Source organism: Prionailurus viverrinus, chromosome A3 (assembly GCF_022837055.1).
Source record: "Prionailurus viverrinus isolate Anna chromosome A3, UM_Priviv_1.0, whole genome shotgun sequence".
NCBI classification, from domain to species: domain Eukaryota; kingdom Metazoa; phylum Chordata; class Mammalia; order Carnivora; family Felidae; genus Prionailurus; species Prionailurus viverrinus.
The window spans coordinates 91,245,741-91,267,677 of NC_062563.1; the positions used below are offsets into that span (position 1 = coordinate 91,245,741).

General features: G+C 46.8%; 2 protein-coding genes across 6 annotated transcripts in view; one reads left to right on the forward strand and one right to left on the reverse strand.

Moving 5' to 3' along the window:
- Positions 1–27: 27 nt before the first annotated feature.
- DOK1 (docking protein 1) lies at positions 28–3,475 on the forward strand. Of its 2 annotated transcripts, XM_047851327.1 has the most exons (5): positions 28–664; positions 1,023–1,322; positions 1,473–1,563; positions 1,782–1,966; positions 2,205–3,475. In XM_047851327.1, exons 1-5 carry the CDS (start codon positions 605–607, stop codon positions 3,039–3,041), a joined length of 1,473 nt encoding a protein of 490 aa, XP_047707283.1. In that variant the 5' UTR covers positions 28–604; the 3' UTR covers positions 3,042–3,475. The 2 variants fall into 2 exon arrangements, with proteins under 2 accessions (XP_047707283.1, XP_047707284.1); XM_047851328.1 differs by lacking the exon at positions 28–664 and having other exon boundaries at positions 1,190–1,322; positions 1,477–1,563.
- Positions 3,476–4,686: 1,211 nt separating this feature from the next.
- M1AP (meiosis 1 associated protein) overlaps positions 4,687–21,937 on the reverse strand; it is a 71,805-nt gene continuing 54,554 nt past the window's right edge. For 3 of the 4 annotated variants that reach the window (XM_047854391.1, XM_047854394.1, XM_047854393.1), the window contains 4 exons: positions 7,164–7,370; positions 5,900–6,040; positions 5,421–5,432; positions 4,687–4,914 (listed from right to left, as the gene is read on the reverse strand). In XM_047854391.1, coding sequence (XP_047710347.1) covers positions 4,732–4,914; positions 5,421–5,432; positions 5,900–6,040; positions 7,164–7,370 — 543 coding nt within the window. In that variant the 3' untranslated portion in view covers positions 4,687–4,731. The remainder of the gene's footprint in view (positions 4,915–5,420; positions 5,433–5,899; positions 6,041–7,163; positions 7,371–21,937) is intronic. The other variant, XM_047854392.1, reaches the window with a different exon arrangement.

Here is a 21,937-nt window from a genome sequence, read left to right on the forward strand (position 1 = left end):
TCAGTGAGCTAGACACGCAAAAGGCCATGGGGCCGCGGACCGGCCCGAACGGCGGCCCCTGGGGCGGCGGGAGTCCGCGGCTCAGCTCCGGGCTCCGGGAAGCCTTCCAGTCCCCAGCCCCCATCCTTCCCCCAAGTCCCGGGCTCCGCGGAGTGTAAACAGCCCGACTCCAGCCGGGCTGGGGGCGGGTCCGGTCAGGGGAATCGAGGCTATAAAAGCCCACATAGTCCCTCCGGTGCCCCAGAATGCCCACTGGCGTTTTCGGAGTGACGTCACGGCCTTCACTCTGACGTCACGTTGAGCATACGACGTCGTACACAACTCCTAAGCCCAGGCGCGCCAGAGCCCTCTGGTCGAAACCGCGAGCTTTCTTTTGGTGAAGCCACTTGTGCGCGTCCCAGGACTGTGGGCAGGGGCCTAAGAGTGGTGCACCGCCAACTTATCTGGGGACCCCCTCCCCTTTCTTCCTGCTCCTCTCCTGGCTCCCCCTGAGCGGTCCGCGAAGGCCGGGGGAGGGGCGGGAACGCCTCCGGAGGCCCGGCCCCGCCCCCGCCCCGCCTCTAGCCCGCAAGGCCAGGAAGCGCGGAAGGAACCGCCGGGGGCCATGGACGGGGCTGTGATGGAAGGGCCGCTCTTTTTGCAAAGTCAGCGTTTCGGTACCAAGGTAGTCGGGGCAGGGGTTGCCGAGCCCCATCATACCTAGGGGTGGGCTGGAGACCCCAGAGAGAGAGAGAGAGGGAGGGGGCGGCAGCGGGTTGGATGGAGCGCCGGCGGGAGTTATAGAGCCCTATGACGTTCCCGCGAAGTTGATTTCACACTGCGGAGAAGCGGCGGCCGGCCTCGGGGTACGCCCTTTCTGGTCCTGGGAAGATGTAGGGGCATCCTTCTCGGGAAACTTCGCCGTTCGTAGGGAAGATTTGGACCCGAAATCGGCCCGCGCCGGTTCTCTCCTTTCCCGTCGGGGCGCATACAGCCGGTGCTCGCCCGCTCCCTCCCCAGCGTCTCTCGCTCTCTCTCCCCAGAGATGGAGGAAGACCTGGGCCGTGCTCTATCCTGCCAGTCCCCACGGCGTAGCGCGGCTCGAGTTCTTTGACCACAAGGGGTCGGGCGCTGGAGGGGGCCGAGGGGGCTCGCGCCGCCTGGACTGCAAGGTGATCCGTCTGGCAGAGTGTGTGAGCGTGGCCCCCGTGGCTGTGGAGAGCCCCCCTGAGCCCGGCGCTTCAGCTTTCCGCCTGGACACTGCGCAGCGCTCCCACCTGCTGGCGGCCGACGCGCCGTCCAGCGCCGCCTGGGTGCAAACGCTCTGCCGAAACGCCTTTCCGGTGAGGGGGTCGGGGCGAAATGCACCGGGGCCAAGAAGCGACGCGGGGTGGGGGCAGTTACAGCAGTAAAGGGCCTGAGCTGGCTCAGACCCTGGGAACAGCGTGGAGGGAATTGCGGGGTCCTGGATACTGTTCTTCTCTTTACTCCAGAAAGGCAGTTGGGCTCTGGCGCCTGAGAACCCACCCAAGCTTTCTGCCTTGGAGATGCTGGAGAACTCGCTGTATAGCCCCACCTGGGAAGGTAGACGGCTGAGAGGCCCTGGGAGGGATTGGGGGTGGGGGTGGGGAAGGAAGGGTGTCCTTGGGAAGGGAGTGATTAAATGGTCAGGGGCCCATGGGGAAGTAGGAAGCTCCTGAAACTGGTTTCCAAGTGAGTGCTTGGGCAACCTGTTCCTGCTTCCCCAGCCCCCTCACTCACCTGTGCGGCCAGGTGCCAGTCTAATTGTGTATTCCTTCCAGGATCACAGTTCTGGGTAACCGTACAGAGGACTGAAGCCGCTGAGCGCTGTGGCCTGCATGGCTCCTATGTGCTGAGGGTGGAGGCTGAGAAGCTGACTCTCCTGACCATAGGGGCCCAGGGTCAGATACTGGAGCCACTCCTTTCCTGGCCTTATACTCTGTTGCGCCGCTATGGCCGGGACAAGGTGCGGGGTCTGTTGGGGCGCACTGACTTCCTAGGTGGGGCTAGCTGTGGGGTTGGTGGGGTGGGGCAGGACAGGAAGGTGGGAAGCCCTGTCCTCAGGATAAACCTTCCTTGCCTAGCCCATGACCCTCCCTTCCTCCCCAGGTAGTCTTTTCTTTGTGGATCCCCTAACCTGGTTGGGCCCTGTGACTCATCTCTCATGGCTCCTGGTAATGTGTTTCCCTCTACACTTTCTTCAGGTCATGTTCTCTTTTGAGGCTGGCCGCCGCTGCCCTTCAGGCCCTGGAACCTTCACCTTCCAGACAGCACAGGGGAATGATATCTTTCAGGCGGTTGAAACTGCTATTCACCGGCAGAAGTTCCAGGGAAAGGATGGTCAAGGGCAGGACAGTCTCAGAGCCGATTCCCATGAAGGAGAAGCGGCAGAAGGGAAGTTGGTGTCCCTCCCTGGCGCTCAGGAACTCCCGGGCACTCCTCCGGCCCTGTATGCTGAACCCTTAGACTCACTGCGCATTCCTTCAGGCCCTTCCCAGGATTCCCTATACTCAGACCCCCTGGACAGCACCTCTGCTCGGGCAGGGGAGGCGGCACAGTTAAAGAAACCTCTTTACTGGGACTTGTACCAGCATGTGCAGCAGCAGTTGCTGAAGGCCAAGCTGACAGACCCCAAAGAGGACCCCATCTATGATGAACCTGAGGGCCTGGCCCCAGCTGCTCTCCGGGGCCTTTATGATTTGCCTCAGGAGCCCAAGGATGCATGGTGGTGCCAGGCTCGAGTGAAGGAGGAGGGCTACGAGCTCCCCTATAACCCTGCCACTGATGACTATGAAGTGCCACCGCCTCCTCGGAGCACAAAGCCCCTCCTGGCTCCCAAGCCCCGGGGCCGGCCCTTCCCTGAGCCTGGAGTTGCAGCTGGTGGCGGTGGCAGTGGCGGTGGCGGTGGCAGAGGCCACAGTTCAGACACTGTCCTGTACAGCCAGGTCCAAAAGAGCGGTGGTACCCCGGGGAGCTGGGACTGTGGGCTGTCCAGGGCAGGGGCTGAAGGGACCAAGGCCAAGGCAGAGAGCTCCACATGAGAGGGCGAAACTGGGGACACTGTGGGAGGACCACGGGAAGGTGGCACTGGGGATCAAAGATACTTGTTAGGACCTGCAGGAACCAGAGGGCCGGAAGGTCCTGTGTGAGCCAGCCCAGGGCACCAGGGGGACCAGGGGAGTCAAGGGGAGGATGATCAATCTCAAGAAGTTCTGAAAGTGGGACAGGTGGCAGGGGTGAGGGATAGGACTTGGGAGAGACCGGCACCCCTAAGTCATCCTCCCCAAAGGAATGGACAGCGCTGGACCAGGTCTATGAAGAGGGGTGCTTGCTCTGAGCTGGTGCAGTCAAAGGGGCCTGCATGGAGGCTACAGGGAGCTGCTGAACTGTGCCTGGATCCTGACCCCTGCATTGTTCTTTGCCAGAGACATAGATTTTAAAAAGTTTATTCTCATTAAAGTCAGTTTGGGTTTAAGAGGTCTATGTGTGTGAATAGTCACAGAGATGCCATGGTGGCAGGGGTGCTGGGTGGGTGTGGAGGGGGTCAGGAGAATCCACAGAAGGAGGATGGGGTCGCAGGTGAGTGGAGCAGTGTGGTGGTTGAGAGCCTGGGTGGTCCAGTTGGGCCCACGTGGGCTTGAGCCTGTCTCTGTGATACTGAGCAAGTCATATAACATCTATAACCCTCAGTGACCCCCTGTAAAATGGGAAAACCCAATAACAGACTCTACTTCACAGGGTTGTTTGTGTGAAAGGAGTTAAATTTCTCAAGTACTTAGTGCAACCTGAATCGCAGATTAAGCATTTTATAAATGGTAGTTATTCTGTAGGTGGAAAGGGCCAACAGAAAGGTGGACAGGAGTGCCTGGGTGCCTCAGTCAGTTAGGCGTCCGACTCTTGGTTTCAGCTCAGGTCATGTTCTCACATTAACGAGGTCAAATCCTGCGTCTAGTTCTGCGCTGACAGCGCTGACCCTGCTTGGGATTCTCTCTTTTTCTCTCTCTCAAAATAAAAAAGAAAAGAAAAGAGAAGAGAAAAAAGAAAAGAAAAGAAAAGAAAGAAAAAAGAAAAGAAAAGAAAGAAAAGAAAAAAGAAAAGTGGACAGGCTTGGGGAGAGAGAAATAGGAAGGAAACAGGCCTTTTCCACACCGTTTTCCCCTTCTCTTCTCAGCTATAGGACACCTCCTGCCCCCCCCACCCCCTACTCTGCCTGTAGGTATCAGCACCAACCGCTTTTCTGTCTGAGGGCTGAAGGAAACCACAGTGTGGTGGGTGTAGCGGGAAGAATGCAGCCTTTGGAATGAGGCTTTGATTTCAATCCTACTTCTTTTCATGAACTCTAAAAACCTTGTACTTGTCTCCTGATGTCCAGTTTCCTGAAGGTGACCTGACCTCGTCTACCTGTTTACCAGGAACTACAAGGAGAAATTTGGGCTGGGAATGCTCCTAACAATGGTAGAGACTTACTGGGTATTTAATCTGATACTGTGCTAACAGTATCAAATAATCCAAAAGAAAATGAGTTCCTGCTTGGAGAAGGAAAAAGTTCAGGTGTGTCTCTTCCAGGACTAAGTAGTGGGGCGGCAGCAGTTCTGAAGACTGAGGAGGGAAAGGCTCTGTTTCCCAGTCGCCTGGAGCTCACAGAGGCTCAGGTGGAGCAAAGGCCATTCACTGTATGAGCCCTAGTGTGGATGTGGTTGAACAGGGCCGCCAGGCTCTGGTGCTGGTGACTTAGGGCCCAGAGGGATACTCCTCCCCTTTCTGCTCCTCCACTTCTTCCTCCTTGGAAGGCCAGAAGAAGACTTCTGAGGAAGGCTTGCTGGCTGCTGGCATCTTGGGGGCTCTGCCAGGGGTTGGAGTCATAGGCAGGGGGGCCACTGTGGCTCGAACTCGGTTTGTATGCAACTGCCCAGCCTACAAAGAAAGCAGAGAGTTCTCTGAGGCCCAGACATGGCTCCCGATCTCCTATCCTGTTCCTTGTTGGGCCTCCTGTCCTAACTCCTTCACGTGTCCCATCCCTTAAGTGACAGCCTCAAAGTCGAGGGCGGTGGAGTCCCCTGGGCTTGTCTCCACAGTGCCGGTCTCCTGGCTGAGTGTTCCTTCTCTGTTAGCTTGTCCATCAGCTAACTTGTGGTGGGCTCAGCTCCCATCTTTAGATTGACTGTAGTTTGGAAAGATCTTTCTTTTGTAACTTCAGCTAAGGCAAAGCAGGAGTTCCTAAAGGTTCTGTTACTAAGAAATTAGGAAAAGATTAAGAATTTATATTCTATACAAACACTGTAGAATATAAATTTCATAAAAAATAACTCCACCCTCAATTACTCTTCTCTCTTTAACCCTTGTTGAGAAAGCCTGGACTCCAATGTACTAAGCTTGGTCAGCCTCCTTTTCCTCATCTGTACAGTGAACATAACACTTACCTTGCAGGGATGCTGTAGGGATTAAACGAGAAAGATATTTGTGAGAGCACTGGTCACAAAACCTGGCAAATGGCTGGTGTTCAGTACATGCTAATTTCCTTTCCTTTGGATATTTCTTTTTTCACCTTCCATTCAGCCTTTTCTTTAAACAGAACCTGTGCTCTCAGTACTGCCAATTTGCTTAGTGGGACAATGGTCTGCTACATGACTAATGGATTATCACAAGTGCACAGTGAAGATGCCTAAACATCACCATATGTAAGTGCCCAGGCAGAAAACCCTCCCTACCGGACAGGGGTTGTAATTTCCTTGGTCTAGGGCAAAGGGCTGTTCTTTTTCTCCTTCCCTGGTTGGCCTGGTTCTCCCCTCCACCAGGGGAGGGGGCTGCTCCCTGGGATGGGGGGAGCCAGGGACAGGGGAGGAGGTGTCTCTTGGGTTCTGGGCATAAAGAAGAGGAGGGAGTAGGGAGGGAGCTGTACCTTTCTCAGGGCCCGGCTTTCCAAGCTTGGCTGGATCCGGCCCTGAAGCTTGGTCAAGGTGTTGCTCAGGTGTGAGTACAGGTGGCTCCAAGCCTGCAAGGGGTTGTAGGTGGGCTCTAGCTCCAGGCTGTCCAGCACCCTCTGTGGAAGAGAGAAGAGAAGACTCACCCAGGGAGCTTGAGGTCACAGAACACAGTAAGAGAACTTGGACCGTGAGAGACTGGAGGATGTGTGAAGACCCGGGGCTTGGCTCAAGACTGAAGTAGATGAGGGTCTCCGCTGGGTGTTCCGGCCCCCAGGTCTGAGTGTCTGTGATGTAAGTGTCAGGTAAGAGTGCAACAAGTAGGTATAGCCGTGAGTGGCTAGGGACACCAAATACTCTGCCTCTGAGAAGCGTGTCATGGGATTCTGAGAGGGGCTAAAGTGCTGGAAGGGTCACAAGGGATCCAGTGTGTGGGCTGTGAGAGAGGGTGTGACCGAGGCCTGGGGCTGCTCACAGTCTGCAGGGGCAGTACATGGAGTTCTTCGCCTGCTAGGTGAGCAGAGCCGGAGCCGGAGGGCACACAAGCACAGCATTCCTGAGCAGTCAGGTTTTCCGGCCACAACATCCTGTGCCAGGAACCACTGGCTCTGAAGTGAGACACTGAGCGAGCCACGGCCACTCGTGCCCACCTCTTTTTGCATCCCGGTGGCCGCCAAGGCAAGAACACAATCCCAAGCTCTGTCCTCTCTGCACGTAAGCCAGTGATCCAGCAGCGATGTGGCTCCAGTTCTCCCTGCCCAGAGCCTTTTCTCCTGCCCTCAGCCAGAGGAGGCTAGCAGAGGAAATCCAGAATCCAGATCCAAGGAAGACAGGAGAAGGGGGGAGAAGGGGGGGAAAGGGAAAGATGGGGGAGGGGAGGAGGGGGAAAATGGTGGCAGTGCAGTTCTCTCCATTGCATAGGAGTCTCATTTTGAAGCCCTTCCTATCCTGAATGCCTGCATTGACTGCCTTTTTCCCTTTTCCTCAACAAACAGATACACAGGCACAAAGCAGAGAAAGACACCACCACACAGACACACATCACATTACTTCCTTCCACCTGGCCTCAGTTCCTACCTTCGCTTTCTTCTCTCACCCTCCACCACCTTCTTGGAACAACCACTCCTCCCTCTGCTCCCCAGTCCTTTCTCCCACAGGCTAATTCCTCTCCTGTATCCTTTTCTCCAGCTCCCAACTCTTTTCTCCCTTCTGTCTGCCACATGAGATCTGAGCTTCACTTGCCTCCACAGTCTTAAGGCTGACGTCAGTTGGGTCCTCAGGCAGTGGGGGGAAGGGGCTGGGCAGCAACAGTTCCCTAGTGGCCACTGCCTTCACCAGCAGAGTGGGGGAGCGTGATGGCACAATCACATAGAAAGTGCTGGCAGGCGTCCTCAGGCTGTGTCCTCCACTCAGGGGCTCCCCTTTGGCCAACAGCAGCCATTCTCTTTTCTGAAACAAGAAGATATATAAATGCTGGTTCACCTTCAGTCTTTGGCATGTTTTGAAGATCTATCTCAATCAAGGCTTCCCCAAGTTTCTCTGGGGGTGTCAGGGAGGACTGAACCATTTTTCTTTGGTCCTGGGAGACAGGGACTTCCTAACTGAGTTGCCCCAAGGGAGTGCTCTTCCTCCCTGGTTGGAGTTGTACACAAAACGGTTCACAATGCAGAGACAGGACAGGCCCTTTCTTGTTATTTTTTAAATGTTTACTTATTTTGAGACAGAGAGAGAGAGAGAGAGAGAGAGAGAGAGAGAGCGAGCGCAGGGGGAGGGGCAGAGCAAGAGGGAGAGAGAGTCCCAAGCAGGCTCTGTGCCGACACTGGGCTCAAACCCATAAACCCACAAACTGTGAGATCATGAACTGAAATCAAGAGTTAGGTGCTAAACCAACTGAGCCACCCAGGCGCCCCAAGAGATGCCCTTTAACCTGAAGTAGGTGTTCACCCTGGAGATGGCTAATGTATTACTCAATGGTAAATGTAGAATTTTAAGAATTACAATTCTTTTTTTAGGGGCGCCTGGGTGGCTTAGTTGGTTGAGTGTCTGACTTTGGGTCAGGTCATGATCTCATGGTTCGTGAGTTCGAGCTCCTCATCAGGCTCTGTGTTGACAGCTTGGAGCCTGCTTTGGATTCTGTGTCTCCCTCTCTCTCTGCCCCTCCCCTGCTAGTGCTCTGTCTTCCTGACTCTCAAAAATAAAATAAACATTAAAAAAAACTTTTTAAAAAAACATTTCTGAGAGGGAGAGGGAGAAAGAGAGAGAGAAAGAGAGAGCGAGAGAGAGTGAGAGAGAGAATGACCAGTGGAGGGGCCGAGAGAGGGGGACAGAGGATCCAAAGCGGGACTCTGCACTGACAGCAGCCAGCCCAATGAAGGGCTCAAACCCATGAACCCACGAGAGCATAACCTGAGCTGAAGTTGGATACTCAACCAACGGAGCCACTTGGGCGTGCCAAGAATTACAATTCTTAAAAACAGTCTTGAAATACAGACTTGTGTGGGCTGTTGTGAAAATTCAGGTCTTGTTTAGAGGGTGACAAAATGTGCTTGTGTTGCATGACTGAGATCAGAGTGGGCTGGTTAGGGAATATCTGTAGAATACCCAGAAAGGGTTTAAGAAGGTGATCAAAGTCACCTGCCAAAGCAAGAGGAGGAGGAGACAGCAGGGAGAGAAAAGCTTAGGTACAAAGAGGCCAGTGGGCGCAGGATCCTTGAGATCAACACAGCTAGTCACAGGACAAAAAGAAGGGTCAGAATTCCAGGGGCAGTGACTCTGAGTGAAAGGTTCTGCAGAACAGAGGGGGTGACACTTTGCTGTGTGCCATGGGTCAGGAGAAGAGACACACAGACCTATTAGCAGATTTTCTAGGTGTGCCCTTTTAAATCAGGCATGGGAATAAGGCAATTTTCTTTGGTAGTTTTTCAAGGAAAACCACAAAACTCTTAAGAAATGTGGAGTCAGACTGTTACGATCATCTGCAAATTGTGCCCTCTTGCTTGAGGTGATCAGCACTTCCACCTGGCACAAACATAACAGCCTCTGCTACAGAAGATGAAAGCAAGCACATTAGCTCCACCCACTCTAACTGATACAAAAAGTTGGAAGAATATGAGAGGAAAGGCAAACAGCGGGGAAAGATTTTAAGGGGATTGAGGAGTATCAGTGTCTTGTGGAAGACAAGTGGAAAGTGACACAGTGAAGCACAAAAACCCCTGCTGTAGCATTAGAGTTACACTCTAGGGGGAATGTGCTGGGGTGGAGGTGGTGCATAAGTTTCCAGACACTTAAAAGCCGTGTCATCATTTTGTGCACCACAGAACTGTGAGGAGATCTGGTAGGCTGGGAAGGTGGTAGGTACCTTTAGAAGTTTATGCTTTCTTAACATTTTGCTCATATCTGGAGTGTCTGGGTGGCTCAGTCAGTTAAGCGTCCAACTTCAGCTCAGGTCATGATCTCAACGGTTTGTGAGTTTGAGCCTCAAGTTGGGCTCTGTGCTGACACTCAGAGCCTGGAATCCTCTTCAGATTCTGTCTGTGTCTCCCTCTCCCTCTGCCCCTATTATTTTAATCTATTTTTTTTCTTTCTTTTTTTTTTTTTTCCAACGTTTATTTATTTTTGGGACAGAGAGAGACAGAGCATGAACGGGGGAGGGGCAGAGAGAGAGGGAAACACAGAATCGGAAACAGGCTCCAGGCTCCGAGCCATCAGCCCAGAACCTGACGTGGGGCTCGAATTCACGGACCCATGAGATCGTGACCTGGCTGAAGTCGGACGCTTAACTGACTGCGCCACCCAGGCGCCCCTAATCTATTTTTTATGCTGGTTCATGCATTTGTTTGTGAACTAGTTTGTTTATTTATTAAGAATGCGTTGGGTGGCTGTTATGTCCGAAGCACTAGGCATGAATATGTAGAAATTCATTAGACATGTTTCTTGCCCTTTGAGAGTTTATATATAGTAAAGGGAAGGTTTGTAAATTAACGTTTGTCCAATACTTAGGATGACCACCTGTTCTGGTTTGCCCATTTAGCAATGAAAGCCCTACATCTCAGAAAACCCCTCAATGCTGGGCAAACTGGTGTGGTTGGTCACCCTTCCACGATTCCACAGACAATAGAGTATCTTTCCACTGTGGCAAGTCACTGGGGGCTAAAACTATGGCATTGTAACATTTCTTGAACTTTTTTTTTTTTAGGCAATGTGACATTTCTTACACCTCAGTGTTATGGGACAAATTCATGACTGCTACACTGTGGGATTACTGGGAAACTCTGAGGGACATCTGTGTGGCTCAGTTGGTTGAGCATCCAACTTTGGCTCAGGTCATGATCTCATGGCTCTTGAGTTCGAGTCCCACATCGGGCTCTGTGCTGACAGCTCAGAACCTGGAGCCTGTGTCGGATTCTGTGTCTCTCTCTCTCTCTCTCTGTCCCTCCTCTGATCATACTTTGTCTTTCAAAAATAAATAAACAATAAGAAATTAAACAAAAAAGGAACTTAAAAATTTTTTTTAAATGTTTTTATTTATTTTTGACAGAAAGAGAGACAAAGCATGAGCGGGGGAGGGACAGAGAGAGAGGGAGACACAGAATCCCAAGCAGGCTCCAGGCTCTGAGCTGTCAGCACAGAGCCCAACATGGGGCTCGAACTCACAGACCGCGAGATCATTACCTGAGCCAAAGTCAGACGCTCAACCGACTGAGCCACCCAGGCACTCCCCAAAAAGGAACTTTGAATGTTGCACACAAAAAATTATGATCCTTAAAATTTGAGCCTATTGATTTTGAGACAACAGCTAAGATTCTATTATAGAACTGGTATACAGAATTGACTGAGGTCTCTCAAAAGTAACTCCTTTTTAAAAAATTTTTTTTTGAACGTTTATTTATTTTTGGGACAGAGAGAGACAGAGCATGAACGGGGGAGGGGCAGAGAGAGAGGGAGACACAGAATCGGAAACAGGCTCCAGGCTCTGAGCCATCAGCCCAGAGCCCGACGCAGGGCTCGAACTCCGGGACCGCGAGATCGTGACCTGGCTGAAGTCGGACACTTAACCGACTGCGCCACCCAGGCGCCCCAGTAACTCCTTTTTTAAAAAGTTATTTATTTTTGAGAGATAGAGCACAAGCATGAGAGTGTCAGAGAGAGAGGGAGACAGAGAATCCCAACCAGGCTCCACGCTGTCAGTTCAGAGCCTCACATGGGGCTCAAACTCATGAACGATGAGATTATGATCTGAGCTGAAATCAAGAGTAGGACCCTTAACCAACTGAGCCGCCCAAGTGCCCCTCAAAAGTAACTCCTGATGTGTGGGCTTTCAGAGGACTAGGAAGAGACTGAGTTGAAAGGATTTTGCAGACTGCTTTAAAACTTCTGGGCTGATTTAAAGAGAGGTTAGAGTAAGGCTCTGGAAGGAAGAGAAGCAAATGCACTTACTAGAGTTTGATAAAGATATTACTTCATCTGTAATTCTCAGGAGCATTTGGGGGTAAAGTGAGAGATAGGAAAGTTGAACTTTAAGATCCTTATTTTGGACTCTGAATTTCTAACCTCTTCTAGGACAGTAGTTAATGGCAGTAGAGATCTAAAGTCTAGGACCCAAGCTTGAACATGTTACCCAGGTAATGGGTTGACTTGTAGGTACAGGCAGTTGTACCTGTGATGGAAATAGTTAACTGCCATGGCAGGTAGGCAAAGTTGAGAAAAGACAAGAGCATGTCCCAGAAGAGTAGTTTTTGGGGTCCTCAAATTGAACAATGCTTAATGACTACAGATGACAATAGGCTTTTTCTAATTTTATTAAAAAAATTTTTTTTTTCAACGTTTATTTATTTTTGGGACAGAGAGAGACAGAGCACGAACGGGGGAGGGGCAGAGAGAGAGGGAGACACAGAATCGGAAACAGGCTCCAGGCTCTGAGCCATCAGCCCAGAGCCCGACGCGGGGCTCGAACTCCCGGACCGCGAGATCGTGACCCGGCTGAAGTCGGACGCTTAACCGACTGCGCCACCCAGGCGCCCCTCTAATTCTATTTTTTTAAGATTTTATTTTTAAGTAATCTCTATACCCAACATGGGGCCCAAATTTACAACCCCAAGATCAAGGATCTCATGCTCTACCGACTGAGCCAGCCCAGTGCCCCTTTGCAAATTTCCAAAGAAAGGAGAATGAGTTAGATGGTGAATTTATCAGAAGACAGGTAAAAATGTATCTGCATTTATGATACGTTTGCTACAGAAGGTGCTAGGGAGCTTAGATTTTAGGAGGTGGGGACTGATTCTGTTTAGAACAGGTATGGACAGGGGCAGAGTGGAAGGGCATGCCATGCTCCAAGCTCATTCTTCCCCACCTCTGCCCTAACTTCTAATTTCTAAGGCTGTGAAGGAAGGCATAGCCACTGCTGGTTGACTGGCCACTACTCCCTCATCCCACTCCCTTCTCCCTACACATTTTTCAGTCTTTCAGTGATTGGTCTGGGGTGACATGTGACCTTGATTTAAATAATGAGACAAGCAGAAGTTGCTGTGTGGGCCTTCTGGGAAAGCTTTCTAATATGTTGGCAGGCTTTTGCCTCTTTACCCTATTCCTTCTTTCTCCCTGGAATAGGATTGGTCTTAAGGTGTAATAGCCACATGAGGAATAGGCATAAGGATGAAGTACATTTGCCATGGATGCTGCAGTGGAAAAATGCAAAGATCCTGGTCCATGATGGTATCATTGATTAACTGTATTGGTTTCAGAATTGTCTGTCTCCATTACTTCTTGTTATATTAGAAAAATAAACTCTTAATTACTCAAGTTAGAGTTGGATTCGATTTCTGTTAGCTGCAGCCAAAGGGATCCTTTACAGATAGCAAAGGAAAGGAAGAGGATGTGGCTAACGAGGAGACAGAAGTAGAAGGGACAAGTTTAATGACACGGTTGTAGGCCTTGCCAGAAGGGCAGATGGGAATTTATTATAGCAGGTAAAAGCTTTAATTCTGCTAAACTAGCATTTCCTTGGTCTGCCATCAATATGATGTCCTGGGACCAAATTAAGCAATTAAAGTTTTTGGGAAGTCCAATGTTATACATGGATTTTTGACTGCAAGGGAACTGGGCACCCCTAACCCCCTGCATTGTTCAAGGATCAACTGTATATACCACATGGGGTTTATTCCAGGAATGCAAGGTTGGTTTAATACCTAAAAATCAAACAATGTAATACACCATGTTTCTAGAATAAAGGATAAAAACTACACAATCATCTCAAAAGATGCAGAAAAAGCATTTGATAAAATCCAAAACCCTTTCAGGAACAAATTAGAAACAGAGTAGAACTTAACCTGGCAAACGGCTCTACAAAAATCCCACAACTAACATCATAAGCAGTGATGAAAGACTGGATGCTTTGTCCCTAAGGTCAGGAACAAGACAAAGGTATCTGGTCTTGCCACTTCTATTCAACATTGTATTGGAGATGTATTGAAGACCAGAGGGCCATTTCCCACATTTTCCAGACTATTAGGGCTCTGGGATTCTGAGTATAAACCAGGGAGAGGCTCATAAAGACACTGGGTGTGTCAACATCCTAGTTCTTAGGGATTAGTATTTTCTAAATTTGGTTTAGAAAAATACAATAATATGACATTTCTCACATCAGAATGCTAAGGTACAACTTCATCCCCCTTATCACTGCTGTGAAGGTCAAGATAGATGTGACAACAGGTACATGGGTGGGTAGGGGACAAAAAAGGTGAGTGAGGGCAGGCTGTGGTGGGGGGCAGGAATAGCTTCCTCGTGAAGGTATTTAAGCAGAATATGGAAAAAATGGGTAGATATTTGTCAGGTGGATAGAGGCAAAAGGAGAGAGCAGCATGAAAAAGGGTATGGGAAGTGTGGAACAGTTTAGCATATTTGGGGGAACACTTAGTAATTTATTAGTGTGGCTGGAGTAAAGGATGGAAGGGGCATGGTGAAATATGAAGCAAAAAAAAAATTAGACAAGGCTGGGTCATGAGAAGCCCACTGATCCCATGCTAGCCGCTGCCTGTTCTATCATCTGTTTCCCCTGTCTGTGTCCCCTCTCTAACTTCATTCTGATTTTTTTTTAAATGGTTGCTGACCTGCTATCACCCCACTCTCAGCTTGGATTCTTGTTCTTGACTCTTTGCCTAATGTAACCAAGGACTTTCCATATCCCCACCCATTTACAGCCCAACCAGGTCATTGCCTGTGTACTTAGACTCCTGCTAGACACATCCTGGCTTGAATTCTGTCACTTCTGTGGCCAATTAGGGCAGACAGGGCCTGTAAAGCTCTGGAATGTGTCTCCAGAGACTCTGACATTTTAAGTAGGAAACTGAAAGACCTAGGTGGTATTTTCATTTCTTTTTCTAGTTCATACAGACATGACTTTGTAAGAGAAATGAGGATGTGGAAAGTGAGTCATTAGCTACATAACTGGGACTACATAGTAGGATTTGGTAACTGAAATTATGTTTTCCTGGGGATGGATAGATTCATCTCATAAATATTTGGAAAAAATTATATATATATATATATATATATTCCCTACCATATTCCACAAAGCAGTTATGCCAGTTTAGAAACATGCAACAGTACAGAAAGATAAATAAGGGATTGGGCAAAGGAAAAATAAGGGTAGGGCAATTACAGAGCCAACATTAGGTAAGCTCAGAGAAATGCAAACCACCCACTTTTGCTAGAAGGGAGGCCCACAGCTTTTCCTGATAAAAGTGTTCGAGAAGCTATCTTAAGGATCCTTATTGAATGAGTGTATTTGACAGAACTCCTGCAGTTAATATGATAATGAATTTCATATGGCTATAGAGTGGTTAAGAGTTTGGGTCCTGGAGTCAACCTTTCTGGATTTCATCCTGGCTCTACCATTTACTAGTTGTTTAATCTTGGAAAACTACTTTAACCTCTATGGGCCTCAATTTCTTCATTTGTAAAATACAGATTATAATTCCTCAAAGGATGATTATGGAGATTATATAAATTAGTATTTGTAAAGTGTTTAGAATGGTTTCAGGCACACAGTAAGTACCAAGAAGTGTTAAATTTTTTAAGTTAAACATCTACTGAGTAAGTATTAGATCATGTTTATTACATTTTTCTAAATTAAAAATAATTTAATAATTATTAGATATAGATCTATAAAAGTTCCCAAGAATGAAGTACAAACACATTGCTCTCTTGTGGTCTGGACTGATCTAAGAGTGAAATTTATGGGAATTGATGCATGGCACATATCTTTCAGGAAGGCTGGGGAATGGGTTTATCAAGAGCCTTGCTTATCTGATGAAGTGCCATTTTTTTGAGGAAAAGGAAGTAAAATACTCAAATAAAATAACCCATGAGTTATACAACATTTATGATGCTGATAAGGACTGGTGGGCTAGTATTAATGACTAGAATTTAATTATGGCAGTGTGGACCTGGTTCAGAAGAACCATTCTAAAAGAAGGGGCAGTGGAAGAGACAGCATTGAATGAATTGAGCTATGCTCATGCTTGTAAGGAAACCCAAGAACCTGAAAATGAGAACTTGGTGGAGCCAGCCAACTGGCTGAGAGTAAACCAGAAAATGTATTATAGGCTGTCTAGCCAAATAAGGGATGCAAAGTGGGGGAATGAATGAACATTTAACAAACATTTCCTTCTGCATCTGAGTGGAATGGAATGGCCAGAGGCAGACTGGCTCTCCTGCCTAAAACAACTAGTAAAGCTGGAATATACAGAAGCCATTTGTATGAAGGCAGCCAGGAGGTGCTGAGACAGTGAAAATGAGTGATAGCTAAGTCTCTGGAGAGGGAAGAATCCAGAGAGAGGAGGAAATCAAAACTGCTTTTACCCTGAGGGCATAAGTTGATTCTGAGTTGGAGGGACAGCTGGTGGGAGCTGAGAATCTAGGATTTGTACTTGCTGAGGCACTTTCAAGGGAACAGAGAAACCAGCAGATCTTTAGATGGAGACCAGGCAGGTGTGGGGTGGGTGCTCAAACCAATTTTTCACTCATTTTTTTTCACATTTACCAAATACTGGGGCTTCATGGAGCAGGAGGCAAAAATATCCAAGGAGAAAGCCTTTAGAAGCAGAGCATTTTAACATACTCAGGATACAGTGATTAGAGTTGGGATTTTCCAAGGGAGGGGGATGCATATAATATACCAGGTTTCAGTGGAAAATCCTGGAAGGCCAGGAGCAAGCCAGGGTAGACTGAGCCTTAGCAGGACAGCAGTCAAGCCTGGACTCAGTACAGCTCCTGAGTAGAATAGGATGTTCTGTCACCACCCTATCTGCCTAGTGCAGGTCAGGATGGACCCTCTCTATAGGAATGCCAACTGGAGCCTCTGCAACTTATTTAGACACATTGAGCATCTTTCATTAAAATATTACTGGCTGTACCAAAAGACAGAACCACATTTCCAAAAACCAAAAGAAAATAAAGAGTTGAAACAAATGGATGATCCAGGCATTGGGGTCAGCATACAAGAACTCTAAAATAACTATGATTAGTATATTCAAGAAAATAGGTGAAAAAATGGAGACTATCTGCAGAGAATTAGACACTATTAAAAAAAGAGACACAAATGTAAATCATAGAACTACTAAGCAACCACCATGTGCAAATCATTTGCCAGACATATTTAAACATGCAATATTATTCAATCACCTTAAAAACTACATGAGAGGGGCGCCTTGGTGGCGCAGTCGGTTAAGCGTCCGACTTCAGCCAGGTCACGATCTCGCGGTCCGTGAGTTCGAGCCCCGCGTCAGGCTCTGGGCTGATGGCTTGGAGCCTGGAGGCTGTTTCCGATTCTGTGTCTCCCTCTCTCTCTGCCCCTCCCCCGTTCATGCTCTGTCTCTCTCTGTCCCAAAAATAAAATAAAAACGTTGAAAAAAAAAATTAAAAACAAAAAACTACATGAGATATGTTTTGTTGTTTCTATTTAACATGTGACAGGGACAAGATTTACTAATGTGTGTCTGTCATGCACCTTCTCCCTTTTTTTGTCCTCCCCCACTCTACTTCTACTCATGAAAGGAGAAGCCTTGTGAATTCTATCCCTGGATATTTTCAATAGGAAGAAAGAGGGGTGCTTGGCTGGCTCAGTCAGTGAAGCATATGACTCTTGATCTCGGGGTTGTGAGTTCAAGCCTCACACTGGATGTGTAGAGATTACTTAAAAATAAAATCTTTTTAAAAAATAAGAAGACAGAGACAGGACCTGAGGAGGAGGCGGAGTATGCCAGAGGGGTAAGCCAATCTACAGAATACGTATATAGCTGAGAGAGAGAGGAAGAAGGTAGAGGAACAGGGACTGGTGATGTAGACAGAGTTTCAGTTTTTTGTAAAGTGTGTGTGTGTGTGTGTGTGTGTGTGTGTGTGTGTGAAGGGCTTTTGGAATAATTCCTGGTGAGATATAATTGAGGAGTGGAGGATGAAGATTTGAGAAATGTCATTGTGGGTTATGAACTATTTCCTTTTTGGTGTTCTTTGAAAGCACAAATGAATTCTAAAATTACTTTTTGGCCTCTGGATAGTGCTTCTTTGTATACTGTTTATACAGAGGCTAAACCAAATGGGGCCACTAGATTTGTTAGGGTTTCAAATAAATGAATGTACTGATACTTAGAGAGGTTAAGTATATCACCTGAATTCACTCAGTTGGGAAATAATGAAGCTGTTAGGAACCTAGGGCCATTTGATTCCAAAGTCCATGCTTTTCATGGGACAATACAAACTAAATTTTACTACAATAGATTAGAAAACTGCCTTGCCTCAACTCCCCAGAAAGAGACGTAACAAAGGGAGAATTTCCACTCTGAACCTAAAATTTGACTAAGGCTGAGAAATTAGTTCATAAAATGGGAAAGTGGTAGGAATGACAGGAAAAGGCAACCATGTTATCCTGGAGTTTGGGTAGTCAGACTTATATCACAAACTTTAATCCAAATCATTAGATCATGTATTTGGAAAGCTAACAGAAACATGCTTTCCCTAAAAAAAGGAAATACAGCACACAAAGGTCTTTTGAAAAATAGAGAGATCCAGAAAGGCCTCATTGCAGAAACACCATTTGAGCTGAGTCTTTCAGGATGGGGTAGGGTTTGAGCATATGGCAAGAGGAGAAGGGACAATATGAATAAAGGTTCAAAGGTGGGGCAATTTAAAGTTTGTATAGTCATTTGGTTGGACTCTCTGGTGCACAATAGGGAATGCTCAGAGATGGACTGGAGTCTGAATACTTGGCTAAGGAATATGGACTTTAAAGTATAATCAATAGTAAGCCACAAACTATCTTTAAGCTGAAGAGTGGCAGGGTCAGTGCTATGTTGCAAGAAGATTAATCTGGTGGCAGTGTATAAAATGAACTGGCAAGGGGAACACTAAATGGATTGAGACAAGAGATTATTGCAATATTAAAGGAAAGAGGTAAACAGCCTTCAAACTAGGATAGTGATGATAAAAATGAGAGGACAAAATACATGCAGAGATGCTATCAAGATAGAATAGACAAGTTGCTGGGTATTGGCACCACTGAAAAACATGTGATAGTCAGGAGAGTGCTTCAAGAAGATTAATCTGGTCTAACATACAGAGAAAATTACAAGAGGGAGAGATTGGAGGTAGGGAAGCTAGTTAGGAGTTTACTGAAGAAGTCCTGGTGAGAACAAGCAGTGGGAACACCAAGGCAAGGACAGTTGCAACTCACTTGATGAGAAGAACATTGATTCGACTTAGTGATGAAGTGGGTGTAAAGGGTGAGAAGGCTGGAGGGGACTGAGGTTTCAAGCCTGGGTGAGCAGACAGCGGTGGCACTGCTATTAACAGAAAGACAAAAGTCAGAATGAGAAGCTAGCTGGAGGGGAAATGTTGCAGTGAGAAACAGAAGGCAAGACTTACATGGGGAGCTGAGGACATCAGATTTTAAAAGAACCTATGAAAAAGGTCTAAGAAACACCAGAAAACCAAGGAGTTAGAGAAGTGCTGAGAGCTCGTAAATACAGGGTCAGAGAGGTTCAAGCTCTAAATAAGGTCTTGTCACATAGTAGGTCCTGGGAAAAGATTTGTTGTTGAATGAATCAGAAGAGGCGTGTGGAGAATTCTCCCCTCTATAACACACTGCCTTTCAGGATTTTTGCTGCTTGGAGATGTCATGTGAAAAGCAAGGAGGAAGAGTCAATCAAACACTGTTTTGCTTCTGTCTTTTCCAGAAAAGGAGAGTGTTCTTTAATCTGGTGGAGTGGAACAAACAGATGGTAGAGAGAACAGTAACACAAGATGGGTGAGGAGCTAGTACAAGTAACTGGTCACTTTAAGTGAATTTAAGTTGAGAAGCATGGAGTGTTAGCTGAGGGTAGAGTCAGCCTCACTGTTGCATGCTGTGTTTATCTGGCTACATCCAGAGTAGGGAATTTAGCAAGGAAGTTAAAAGCATGGCTTTGTAGTCAAGAACTAGTTTCAAATTCTGACTTGGCCACTTTGGTAGCTATGTGATCACGTTTTGGTAAGTAACTTCATCTCTTTAGACTTCAGTCTTTTACATGGGTAAAAACAGGGAAAACAATCCTTATCTCAGAGAATTATTGTGAGGATTAAATGAGGTAAAGTATGCAAAGCACTTGGTTAAGTGACTAGCACTTAGTAGGTGCCCTAAAATATGGGTATCTGTTAGTGATGGGTCAACACATACTTGTGCATTTCCATGATAGACGAGTGATAAAGAGGCCTCTTTGGCCCCTAGAATGGTACTTGGTATATAGTGCTCAAGAAATATTTGTTGAATAAATAAATAAATATTAGATGCCCAAACACCGAATTCAGAGGCAGGAAGAGTCTGATTTATATAGGTAAGCCAGGATGGGATAAAATACTCTTCCCCATTCTCATTTTTAATGGCTACATAATATTTCATTGTTTGGTTGAATTATTGTTCCCATAACCTTTCCCTTGTTTCGATTTAACCTTTCCTCTTTTTAGGACATCTAGGTTGTTTCCAATTCTTTACCATTGTAAATAACACTGAGATAAGCATGCTGGTATATATATCTTTGTTCCCTTTTCTGATTGTTTTCCTGTGCTACATACACTCTCAGCAATAGAATTAAAGTTTTGAAGTAGCTATCACTTTCCAGAAAATTTACACTCCTTCTAGCAGTATATTAAAATGCAAATGTCTGTTTGAAAGATCACACACTGTAAGAATGTAGGGAAGCCACTTGAGGGAAATTCCTCCCCAGTGATGTAGCATCATTGAGATCCTGAGGAATGGGGTGGAGTAAAATGGTCAACCGAGCTGTTGGGCTCTGATAGTCAGGACATATCTGTTGTTTCTGCTCTGCAAAGACAGGGGATGGGTGTTCTTCAGATAGGAAACAGGAACTCTGTGGGCGGATCTAAAAGGGAGTGTGGGCTTTGAAACAGGAAAAAAGAAACCTGCTTCTGATAGTGAAAGAGACACATTGCTGTGCTGGCCTGATCACCCATACGCTACTAGGTCAAACCATTGCTCTATTTCCACTCATAGTTAGGCTTGTCCTCGATTATATGTGCAGTTGTTTTATTTTGCTTTCTAAGTGTTTCATGTGTGTGCTCTTTTATTTTTTTCCATTTCAGGGATCGGGCATCCACTTAGTTATTCAAGTCAGAAACCAAGCAGTTATGTGATACCTTCCTCTTCCTCACTCCCTACATCCAATCCTTCCCTAAGTTCTGACTCTGTCCCTAAAATATTTCTTTAATTGGTTTACTTTTCCCATCTTGCTTCCAACATTCTAGTCTAAGCCTAGACTACAGCAGTGCCCTCCCACCTCATTTTCTTGTTCCCATTCTCGCTTCTGCCAGTTCATTTCCAATGTTTGGCAAGTAATCTTTTTCAAAACTCAAATAATTTCTTATGATTTCTTTCTGTACTTAAAGTCCAAGGTCCTTATAATTTGGTCTACAACTCTTTGCATGATTTGACCGCTGCTCACTTCTCCAGCCCCGCCTTTTGGCTCTCTCTCCCTTGCTTTCTTTGTTTCAGTCACAGTGGTCTTTCCATTCTTGATTCTTCTCTCAGCTCTCTTCAGCCTTTGGGTCTTTGCACATGCCTTTCCCAAGCATGTTCTTCTTGCTGCCCTTCACCTGTCTAATTCCCACCCCATAAACTGCCAGGTCTCAGTTTAAATGTCACTTTCACAGAGAGGCTTTCTTGCAGCAGCCTCTTCTTTTCCTTCACAAACTTCTCACAATTAAGTATTTATACATATATACACAGTAAAAACTTGTTTTGCAAGCATAATTCATTCTGGAAACATGCTTCTAATCCAAAGCACTTGTATATCAAAGTGAACTTCAAGAACCATTGTCTTAGTTGCGATCATGTGACATTCAGCATCACATACTACTCATACTGCAAAACATCACTTGTTTATCAAGTTAAAATTTACTAGAAATGTTTGCTCATCTTGCAGAATACCCGCAGAACAAGTTACTCACAATCCAAGGTTTTACTGTAATTACACTTTTATATTTATGTAACTTATATAAAGCTCTTCTAAATTATTTTTTAAATGTTTATTTATTTTGAGAGAGAAAGAGAGAGAGCACGAACAGGGAAGGGGCAGGGGGAAAGTGAGAGAGTCCCAAGCAGGCTCTGTGTGTCAGCGCGTATCCCCATGCAGGCCTTGATCTCATGAAGTATGAGATCATGACCTGAGCAGAAATCAATAATTGGATGCTTATTTGACTGAGCCACCTAGGTGCCCCTAACTTCTAAATTATAATTATATATATAATTCTATCTCTTTTATTATAGAGTAAGTTCCTTGAGGCCATGGATAATGCTTATCATGTTACGATTGAGTATCTAGAGTTTAGCAAAATGTCTGGCACAGCCTAGGGGTTATTCATTTAAATAAACCATAATTTCCCGACTGGTGTTAGAAAGAGAATAGTGTTAAAACATAGTTAATTAGGGGCGCCTGGGTGGCTCATTCAGTTAAGCGGCCGACTTCGGCTCA

Excerpts from the sequence above, each read along its gene's own strand:
- DOK1 (XM_047851327.1), top strand. The coding sequence starts at position 605 with ATGGACGGGGCTGTGATGGAAGGGCCGCTCTTTTTGCAAAGTCAGCGT. Across the intron at positions 1,323-1,472 it reads TCTGCCGAAACGCCTTTCCG|AAAGGCAGTTGGGCTCTGGC; the intron begins GTGAGGGGGTCG and ends TCTTTACTCCAG. Across the intron at positions 1,967-2,204 it reads GCCGCTATGGCCGGGACAAG|GTCATGTTCTCTTTTGAGGC; the intron begins GTGCGGGGTCTG and ends CACTTTCTTCAG.